We start from the raw sequence: 10,800 nt of genomic DNA on the forward strand, positions 1-10,800 counted from the left end.
TATATATAATTAGCTACTATGTAAGCTTATGACAAATTTCCTCATCATAACATGAAGACCAGGAAGATAAGCCCCCTAAGAGCTCAAAAACTCCCACAGTTCTACCGTGTTTCAGCACTGACCTTTTACGCCTTACACATATAAAATAGTGGCTTTCATTAATTCAACAGTATCCTAAATGCATACAAAGCCAATTTTACCATCCCATTCTTAGTTTTAGCATTTGTCATACAGCAACAAAGGATTCAAAGTGAACTCAACAGGATTTTTACAGGTTTTATAATGCCTTACTATACAAGCTAAAATCTAAAAGCATAAAACACTAAGATCAGTAGTAACACCCGGACTAAGTACTATGACAAATTATATGCGATAATAACATGGTTTCATTTTTTAGCTGGACTTGACAAATTATTCTTGTAAAATTTAAACTATTTGACTAAAAATAAGTTACTTCGTAATAAAACTGCTAAGGCAAAATCCAAAAATCATCTTTATAATACCAACTATTCTAAACTATCATGTAATGATTTAATGACTACATGACTATAACAACCAAAGGAAAAGCCCACATGTGGTGGCACACACCTATACTCTCAGCATGGGGGAGACTGAGGCAGGAGGTTCCCAAGTTTGAGGCCTGCCTGGGCTACACAGGAATTTAAAGGCAGTCTGTACTCCATAAAGATATTCTTTTGGGCAGTACTTTTCAGTTTTCTCTCTTAACACCTTGCAAAATGTAGATATAATACAAAACCAATCAACCAACCCCTAACATCATATATGACAGTGATGGCCTTGGATTTTGCTGTGTAGCTCAGATTGAGGCAAACCTGCTGCCTCTGACTCCCATTGCTGGGATTACAGGTGTGCACTACCATGACTGGCTCAGAAAAGATTTTTAATTTGCTTCTCAACCTTTCTTCTTGCATTCTAAAAGACTCTCATTAATCATTCTTCCTATTAGTATGTATTTTCCTCTGACATTTTATACTGTATGACATTTGAGCTCTTCTTTCATTATAGTGTAAAGTGGTTGGGCAGAAGTCACGTCTTTGAAGTTTTCTCTTAACATCTTGCTGAATGTAAATGTAGTACACTGATGTAAAAAAATCTAACCTAGCAAAAACTGTGTTTGAAATGTGAAACAAAGTACAGTAGTTGATTGGCTGATTCATTTATTGGATCAAGATCTCTGTGTAATTTGTTTGGGCTGGCTTCAAATTCATGAGAATCGCCTTCCCTCACTTCTTAAGTGCTGGTATTATAGGCATGTGCCTCCATGCCCAGCTAGTACGTATTTTAAAGGAAAATGAGTAACAGTGAGTTAATAGAGATAAAGTTTCAGGCAGGGATGGAAGGAGCAATCAATACAATTGGAAAGACTCATGCAGCAAATACAAATGATCAAATGAAAGGAAATTTAATTAAAGCCAATGTAAACAAATTTTCAAAAGGACAGATTAAAAGAAATTTAATCTCAGGGCCAGCGAGATAGCTCAGTGGACTAAGCTCAAGGGCAGGGACTGGGGTTTGATCCCCGGGGCACTCTGAGCCAGTGAGTCCAGGGGTGGTAGTGTACGCCTGTAATCCCAGCACTAGGGGGGCCGAAAACAGGAGGATCAGCACAAGTCCAAGCTGCATAGTGAGACCCTGTACCAAACACATAAAATGAAGAAAAAAAAAATTGATCTGTTACAAAGTAATAGTGATTAAAAATAAGCAAATAAAAGTCTCACCTAGGTCTTTGAGAAGAAATATTTCAAGTAAAGAGCCTATAGTTATCTTTTTTTACTAGCCATTCAGTTTTTGGCCATTATGATCTGGTTTTGGCAAGGTCCAGTACTGAGAATACTCTTAGATGCACCAGATGTGGAGCTCGACAGTTCCTTTTACACCCTGTGGTCACCCTGACAGTTTTGGTTTTGGGGCTGGCAGTCTCTGAGACCACTCTAGGCCTCTTCTCTAGCTCTTCTTTTCCTGAGTTATCAGCACCCTCAGGGTTGCCAAGAACCCCTATCATACTTGTTCCAGAATATTTTGTTCACCCATTTCCAAATTCTAGGTAGTACTTAGCTGATACTAACTCTCAATTCTCTTTTGAGATCCAGAATGATGCCATGCTACCTACAGAACATCCCAAATGGTTCCTTAAAATGTCCTAGAGTATATTTATTTTCCAACCCCAAGATGTCCATGTCTCTTTCCTTGGTCAGATCATCTAATCAATGCTTCCAGCCTTCTTCCCTTACTGACCCCCCAAAAAATCAAACCAGAACACAATGAGGAGGGGCCAGGGAGATGGTTCAGTAGAATAAGCGTTTCCCTGGCAAGTGCAAGGGCCTGAGTTCAATCCCTGGTTCTGCTAAAAAAAAAAAAAAAAAAAAAAAACCTGAACTTCAGAACACAATGAAATAATAATACTGCATATTCATGACACTGGAAAAAAAAGGTAACAATCTGACACCATCAGTGCTAGTGAGGATGTGAAAAAATCTTACACAACTATTTCATAAAAAAAGCTTGGCTCAGTTTTTTAAGTGGCTGCTTCAACAAAGCAGTCAGGCTCCGGTTGCTATGGTTCGATCCCCACAACTCAAGCCAGCCAAACCTGCCCTGAAGGCATTCGGAGGAGAAAAAAAAAAGCTTGCAATACCTAATATTTTTAGAAGTGCATGTAGTCTAAGGTACAGTAATTTCACTTAAAGGATTTCCACGTACTTTACAGGCAAAAATTCTATAAATACCAAGGATATATGAACAGAATGTTCAACCTAAATATAGGAAAAGAAGATAGATTGGCAGCACATGTGTAATCCCAGCACTTGGGAGGCTGAACACAGGCGGATCACTATGAGTCTGATCTGTGTAGTGACTCTGTAGACCCTGTATTAAATACAAAAAAAAAAAAAAAAGAAAAAAAAGAAAAATCGTTGATTTTTAAAAAGTGTGATTATACTCATTTAATGAAGCACCAAGCAGAAAATTAGTAAATTAGAAATAAATGTAGGCCCAAAACCTACAACTCTTGTTGCATAGGTCCTGCTTTACCTTGGTCTTAACCATCCAGCAGAAAAGTATAAAAATGAAGTATAAGAAGTAAAGCCATGGTGTTATGTTGAGCTGCAGGGGACTCAGGTCAACAATTTCTGACATGGCCAGTGAAGCGGAAGACCCAATACTATTATGGATTACTGAGCTCTTTTAGAATATTTGCTGAGTTCATACACCTGTAATATTTAAATGATGGAACTTAACAAAAAAAAAAAGGGGATACAGATGAATGTCCATTTTGTATCTGTGTATTCAAAGTGGTTAGGATAGATATATAGTTACATTCTCTTAATGAATAGAGGGATTTGTTCTAATGGTGTTTGTAAATAGGATATCAAGTCTGCATCTTGTACAGCAATTAACCACTAGGAAGAATGTATGCAATGTGTTAATTATGGAAACTGTCCTAACAATTTCGTTTGAAACCGTCTCACTGCTATTTCTCAATAAAATTATGGTTAAAAAAAAAAAAAAAAAAAAGAAAGAAAGAAATGTAGGCCAGGGAGATAGCTCAGTAGAGTAAGCGCTTGCAAGTGCAGGGTCCTGAGTTTAAGCCCCAGTACCACAAAAAACAAAACAACAACAAAAAAAACCGAAGTAAATGTAGCCACAAAGATAAATATAAATGTCCAACAAAAATAACCATACTGCAAAAGAAAGTAAGTTACTTACATAACCTATTTTACTTTATAATGTACAGAGTTCCAAACATTACTGTGTAAACACAGTAGTGCTGAGCCCCATACGTATCTACTACCCACCTTGTGTATTACCAATCAAGCAACTGATCTGGGGTCATCTATATCTCTTTCTGACTTTTTTCCTTTCTTTTTTTAAAGTAAATCCTAAATAGCACATTTTATTTATAAATATTTCATTATCTCTAAGAAATAAATGCATCATCACACTTAAAAAAATTAGCCACAATTACTTGGGGCTAGGCATGCTGCTCAGTGGTAGACTGTACACTTGGTATGTATAGGTCCTGGTGTTTTGTCGTCAGCACTACTTTTTTTTTTTTTTGCAGAACCAGGGACTGAACTCAGGCCCTTGTACTTGCCAGGCAAACGCTTATTCTACTGAGCCATTTCCCCAGCCCATCAGCACTACTACTGCACAAACAAAATGTGTGTTCACATACACACAAATGTAAACTATCCAGTGAGCACCCAAATTTCCAACTGCCTCACAATGAGTTTTATACTTAAAAACAATATATATTTCATAGGGATAACTATGTATACAGTAAATATAGAAAAAAATACATCCTCAGCCCCTCCTCTTCAAATTCTGCGATAGGTTCTTGCTAAGTCACCTAAGATGGCCAGCCTGGCCTTCAGCCTCCAGAGTGCTGGGATTGCAGACATGCACTCCAACTTCAAGTCTTAAATTGAAGCAGAAATGTTTAAATAGAGGGAAACTTTAATTCATCTGAGCCACACAACAGGACAAGGGGAGCAGATCAGGAGCCAGACTGTGCAGATTCAAGTCTCAGTTCCACCACAGTATTTCCACCTGACAAATTCTGGCAAGTTACTTAGTTCCACCTGACAAATTCTGGCAAGTTACTTAGCCTCTTCACACTAAAGTTTCTTTACCTGTGCACTAGAGCACAGGATAGCTCATACCTAACAGTGCTATTCAACATTAATGTATGTCAATTTCTTAAAAATATATGATACAGAGTAAACACATTAAAATGTCAGTAAATAATGAATTATTTCCACTTTGCACGTGCAGAAACATACCTCAAGTAATAGAGCAGAGCAAAGCTCAGCCGCAACTGTACAGCATTCTAACAAAATGCCAAAACTGTTCCAAGATCTGAGACTATATTATCCTATAACTGAAAGATCATTATTTTTCCTAAATAAAATAATGGCTGTGATAACAACTTACCATATTTAGTAATTCAGGGCCCTTGACAGAGATAAAATTTAGTCCAGACTCATTTGCCACCGCCTATCAAAGAGTAAACAAAGACACAGTAAGATGAATACATAACAAGGTAATTAAGAGACTGTTAAGATAGGCATCAAATCAAATGGGAATAACAAAATATTTATGTATTTTATTTATAAAAGTATGCTTTAGAGCAGCGTAAATACATGTGTAACTGTACCCTGGGATTGCAACGAGATCTTAATTTCTGCCTGAAAAAATATTTGTTCAATGAAAGTAGTCATTTGTTTATCTGTAAACAAAAATTCCAAAATGTCAGAATCAGTTTTCTGACAGTCAATACTGAGAAACATGAAAGTGTAGAGGTGTTTAAGATCTATAATTTGTATGCAAAGATGAAACAAATAAAATCTGAGAATTTAAAAATAACCAGAGTAGGAGATACAAATGCAGCTCACTGGTAGAACATTTGGTCCAGCATGTGTGAAACCGAGTCTGACCCCCACAGAAACAGCACCCATAAGGGGAAGAACCTTTCTATCCCTGGAACCTGTTATTTCAGCTCTGGCTCAACACACCTTGTGCTACTCCATGTGGACTGCATAGGTACTTGAACCCAACTCTTACTAACAGGACTCCTGGCTCCCTCCCAAGGCCCTCTGGCCCCAGACCCACTTGTTCCACCTCACTGGGTATGTGTGGTTTCTGGACCACCTTCAGCCTCTCCTTGCTGGTCCTGGTGACCCACTGTCAGTAAGTCCTAATGCTCACATACAGGTGGGTTGATACCTTTTCTGTTTCTCCTGTATACCACCACTTTCATCCAGACTATAATCCTCTTTTTGCCTGGAGAGGAAAAAAAAACCCCTTAAGGTTCTATTTCTTTCTTCCAATTGATTTTTTTTTAAATTCATTTTTATTTTTTATTGTATTATTGCCTTTATTTTTGGTGGAACTGGGGATTGAACTCAAGCCCTTGTGCTTGCCAGGCAAACACTTATTCTACTGAGCCATCTCCCCGACCCCTCCAATTGATTCTTTTTTTTTTTTTTTTTTTAAATATTTTATTTATTTATTTATTGTGTGTGTGTGTGGCCAGCTCAGCCCACCAGGGGGCGGGGCTGGCTGGCATGCGGTGCTGGGGGATTGAACTGTGGTCCCTGTGCTTTGCTTAAGCTTAGCTTGTTCTAAGTGGGTGCTTTAGACCACTGAGCCATCTCACCAGCCCTCCAATTGATTCTTGACAGATCAGAGAACACCTTAAAAAATGCAAAGCAGATCCCTGTTTATACCACATGTCCTATATATCCTCAGTTGCCATGTGACAAATCGACTAAGGTTCACAACACCTTGGGACTGAGTGGTCCTCGGACCAACACAGCTCCTTTTCTGCTTCTCAAACTCCCTTAGGACTTTTTAAAAAAATTACACAGGTGAAAGGGTTACGTTATAGCAGATCTACACATCCACGTAACACAGCTTGATCATTTTCTTGCCCCCAGACTCTTGCCTCACCCTCTTTCCTACTTTCACATGGGGGTGGAGGGGCTAATGTGTACCGTGTACAGCCTGAAGGCTTCCCTAAGTGCTCTTCCCTCCACCTTCTTGCCCTGCTTCCTTATGGGGCTAACCAGTCTTTCAAGACTATTTGGATGTTACCACCCTGTTAACATCACTATTAAAGAAGCCATCTCCCAACTGGCTGACCAAAACACTATTTCTATCAAAACTCAGACAAATCTGCAATTTTACCATCTTACTTGTTTACTGCTGCTCTCTTCCAAACAGAAAATTTCATCAGAGAGACATCATGTTCACTACTTTATCCACAGCACAAGAAATAATGTCTGGCAAAGATGGGTGTAGTAAGTGCTGGTGAACCAATGACATGCAAGCATGGTCTGGCCTGTACAAGCTTCTCCGTGGAGCGGGTGGTAATCCTGGCACTGAGAAGGCTGAGTCAGAAAGAGCAGAAGCTTGAGGCCAGCCTGGGCTACACAGTGAATTCAAGGCCACTCTGAACAGCACAGCGAGAGCCCATCTCAGAAAAAGAAACACACACAAATACATTATTGTATGTGCATACAACCCCCGTCCCCCAGTTGGGGACTAAATATAGGGGCCTCTGAAACAAGCGGCAACACCAGACCTTCATTTTAAGTAAGGGCCCTGACAAGCCACTGAGGTGCCTGGACTGTGTGAATCTACAGCCCTCCTGCCGCTGTTTGCCAGTCTGCTGATATTACACGTGTGGGGTGCCATGCTTGGGTATGTGTACCATCTTGACATGAACACACGAGAATATCTAGACGGACTGCTAACACATGAAATGGGTTGGCAGTAAACAGAAATAGGAAGATTTGTTAATAAGGCCTTTCCCCTTTGCTTATTTATATTTTCTGTAGTGAAAAAACAATTTAAAGATAATAAGTAAGGGAAATACTTAAAAGTTATAATTGTACCAAAGCTGGAACCAAGATCGGCTACAAGCTACAACTATGTAGTAATACTTATTAAAAGCTATAGGCTGGCCAGATGGCTCAATGGATTAAAGCACCTGCTTAGGCAGATGCAGGGACCAGGGTTTGATTCCCCAGCTTGCTCTGCTGCCCCTGACCCCAGACCCCAGACCCATCCCCGGGATATGCTGAAACAGGGATTGAGACTGGGCGTGGTAGCACATGTCTGTAATCCCAGCGCTTGGGAGGCTGAAAACAGGAGGATCTTTACGAGTCCTATCTGTGTAGTGAGACACTGTACCAAATACATATGCACATACATACATAAAGCTGAACTACAGAGAAAGGAAAATTACCATGCTAAAATCGAAGGGCTTTTCAATGATTTTGCTATTTAATAAGCGGGGATTTTCCTGAAGAAAATCATTAGGTTAAAAACATTTATTTTAGTGTGAAATGTAAAGATATTCATACTATTCTGCCTGAGGTTAAGAAATAAACCAGAGGGGGCTGGGGAGATGATGACTTAGTGGAACAGACGCTTCCCTGGCAAATGCAAGGGCTTAAGTTCAATCCCCGGTTCCGCAAAAAAAAAAAGAAAAATAAACCAGAGCTGAACATATACTGTACCTTTGCCAACAGAGTTTTCCCACAGCCAGGAGGACCAGCAAGGAGGATTCCAGCTGGAGTGACCAAGCCGAGAGCCTTGAACTGCTCTGGGTTACGTACCGGTGCCTGGGAAGAACAAGAAATAAAACCCTGATCCAGAAGACGTGGCCATCTGATACTTTATGCTCACACTTGACTCCAGCCAGACACACAGTCTCAACACTGATGGCAAACTTCTTCCTGGCAAAGTCTGAATTAGCTCCACTCTACTGTTATCTGCCTCTGTCCTCTGTAAAGGAGTCTGGTTGTGAGGTAATCCCTACCCTCGACCCTGACTTGGGACTTAACTAATGCTTTACTGGAAAAAGACTACACAGAGTCAAATCAGTTTGGACTTATGACTTGGTAAGCACACACATAACCTCATCTCTGGGCCTCAGGTCATCCTACATGCCAATGATGCTAGTAGCGAATGCACCTACCAGTATTGCCATGGTGAGCTCTTCTCTAATATCTTCCAGGGCACCAATATCTGCCCAAGTCACATTAGGAACAGTGACAAAGCCTTCTCTTTTGGCAGAGGGTTGGACTGAGGCAAGAGCAACGATGAAGTCATTCAGTTCCATACAGAGTCCTTGCATCTGCTCATCTGAGAGGGGATCCTGGTCTCTTAGCAACCGCAGCAGCCTTTGCAATTCATCCTTAAAGAGAACAATTGAGAGGAAAAAAATTCTCAAATCACAAGGTTTGTTTAAAAATTATAGGTTGGCTAGGCATGGTGGAGCATGTCCGTAACTCCAGCACTTGAGAAGCTGAAGCTGCAACTAAAGACCCAAAAGAGTACTTCCACAGCTGCTTCAGAACTACAAAACAAGAGGATGTATTTAGTGAATATGCTTCAAGATTACTTCCTTTATATTTGTCATAACAGAGGACAATATTCTCCTTTATCTTTTTTTTTTTTTCTCCTTTATCTTTTAACCAATAGGGATATAGCTATGCTCATAAATATCGTGACTTAGTGTACTTGTTTTTATATTCAGGTACAGTGCTTCATTATCTGAACTGCTTTTTATGGTGATTAACAATAGTTAATGTACTGCATACTGCTATCTTCAAAGTAGCTGCTCAGGATGTGAGGGCCATCTGGCTGCAACACATCACCCCGCTGATCGCCAGGGATGGTTCGGCTGATCTGGCTGGCTCCTGATTCGGCGGGTGTCCCCTTCCTCCCTCAACGATCCATGTGTGTCCCTCCCAAAGCTGCGTGCTTGGTCGAAAAGGACGACCACCCCCGACAGAGGAGGACCGTCTCTTGGTCCAGGGTGGGCTGGCACTGGCGCTGCACGCCTTGGTATACGAGTAGCTGCGCTCCCCTCTAGAACCTCCAAACGAGCTCTCAAAGTAGCTGCTCAGACTGCAAGATATAGGCATGCATAATCAAACATTATAAGCAGAAACTGATTTTTTCAATGAAGTAAAGGAGACGGGCTACAGCAGACAGGGAACCATCACGTCTGTGTGGTCCAGAACACATTCAGGAGTGGGGAGAGTTTGTTCTGGACCACGGAGGTGTGATGCTTCACTCTAGCTGCCTTCTGTCCTACTATGTCTAGAATACAACTGAAATAGGTTCTGCAGTGAGCTCAGACTTTCTTTTCAAAATGGAATAATTCAATTTAAAATACCATCTCAGGGCTGGCCAAATAGCTCAGCAGATTAAAGCGCCTGCAAACAGGCGCAGGAGCCAGGGGTTTGATCCCCAGGCCTGCAGTGCCAGTGCCAGCCCCAGCCCCGGGTGCACTGAGATGGGTGATTGAGACTGGGCATGGTGGCAAGCACCTGTAATTCCAGCTCTTGGGAGGCTATAAAAAGGCAGATCACTAAGAGTCTGATCTAGTAATGAGACCCTGAACACCCACAGATCGCCCCTCCCAAGAAAAGAAAGGCAAAAATTCTAGTTTGCTGGCCACGGTGGCACATGCCTATAATCCCAGTACTTAGGAGGATGAATGAGGAGGACTGCTGGGAGTTCCAGGCCAGTCTAGGCTACCAAGTGAGTTCAAGGCCTGGGTGAACTACACAGAAAGAGAAGAGAAGACAAGAGAAGACAAAAGAAGAGAAGAGAGGCCGGCCGACTGATCTAATTTATGTTAACAGAAATAATGCTAGCTCTAAATAAGGAAAACCAAACGATTTCAAAAAGACCGGTCTTCAAGTGCCTACTCTGTGCAGTCCATGTAAACCTCAGAGAGCTCCAGTGTTGCAGATTTAAGTGTCTTGAGTTATTTTAGAAAAGGGGTTGGGGGGACACAGCTCAGCAGTCTGACTATCTACCAAGTGTATGGACCAGGGTTTGATTTCTGGCACTGTATGCCACACCAGCCCCGTGTCATGTGGGCCACTGAAGCCTGTAATCTATGCCTATTATCCCAGTGCTGGGGAAGCTGAAAACAGAAGGATCATGAGTTTGAGCTACATAGTGAGACCCTGTACAAAATACATTAAGAAAAATTACACAGATCAAATTATATAGTAGCTAGAAACCCTTGTGCAAACTGTATCCAAATTACATGGTGATGTTATGGAGTGGCAAAGGGCCTACAATGCTCCAGAGTGAGCAGCAGCTGGGGAAAATGGAGTGGCTGCATCAGCAAGCTGCCCTACTTTACTTAATCAAAAGTTAACCAGTGGGGCCAGGGAGAAAGCTCAGTAGAATAAGCGCTTGCCTGGCAAATGCAGGGTCCCGAGTTCAATCCCCAGTACCGCAAAAAAA

The 10,800-nt window shown here is 41.2% G+C and overlaps 1 protein-coding gene across 5 annotated transcripts in view; it reads right to left on the reverse strand.

Moving 5' to 3' along the window:
• Nvl (nuclear VCP-like) overlaps positions 1-10,800 on the reverse strand; it is a 56,707-nt gene that overhangs the window by 20,502 nt on the left and 25,405 nt on the right. For 4 of the 5 annotated variants that reach the window (XM_023710353.1, XM_023710351.1, XM_023710355.1 and 1 more), the window contains exons 14-16: positions 8,507-8,725; positions 8,046-8,150; positions 4,954-5,016 (exon numbers count right to left, since the gene is read on the reverse strand). In XM_023710353.1, the coding sequence (XP_023566121.1) occupies positions 4,954-5,016; positions 8,046-8,150; positions 8,507-8,725 (387 nt within the window). The remainder of the gene's footprint in view (positions 1-4,953; positions 5,017-8,045; positions 8,151-8,506; positions 8,726-10,800) is intronic. The other variant, XM_023710354.1, reaches the window with a different exon arrangement.

This window comes from Octodon degus, unplaced genomic scaffold, assembly GCF_000260255.1.
Source record: "Octodon degus isolate 3935 unplaced genomic scaffold, OctDeg1.0 scaffold00017, whole genome shotgun sequence".
In the NCBI taxonomy this organism is placed as follows: domain Eukaryota; kingdom Metazoa; phylum Chordata; class Mammalia; order Rodentia; family Octodontidae; genus Octodon; species Octodon degus.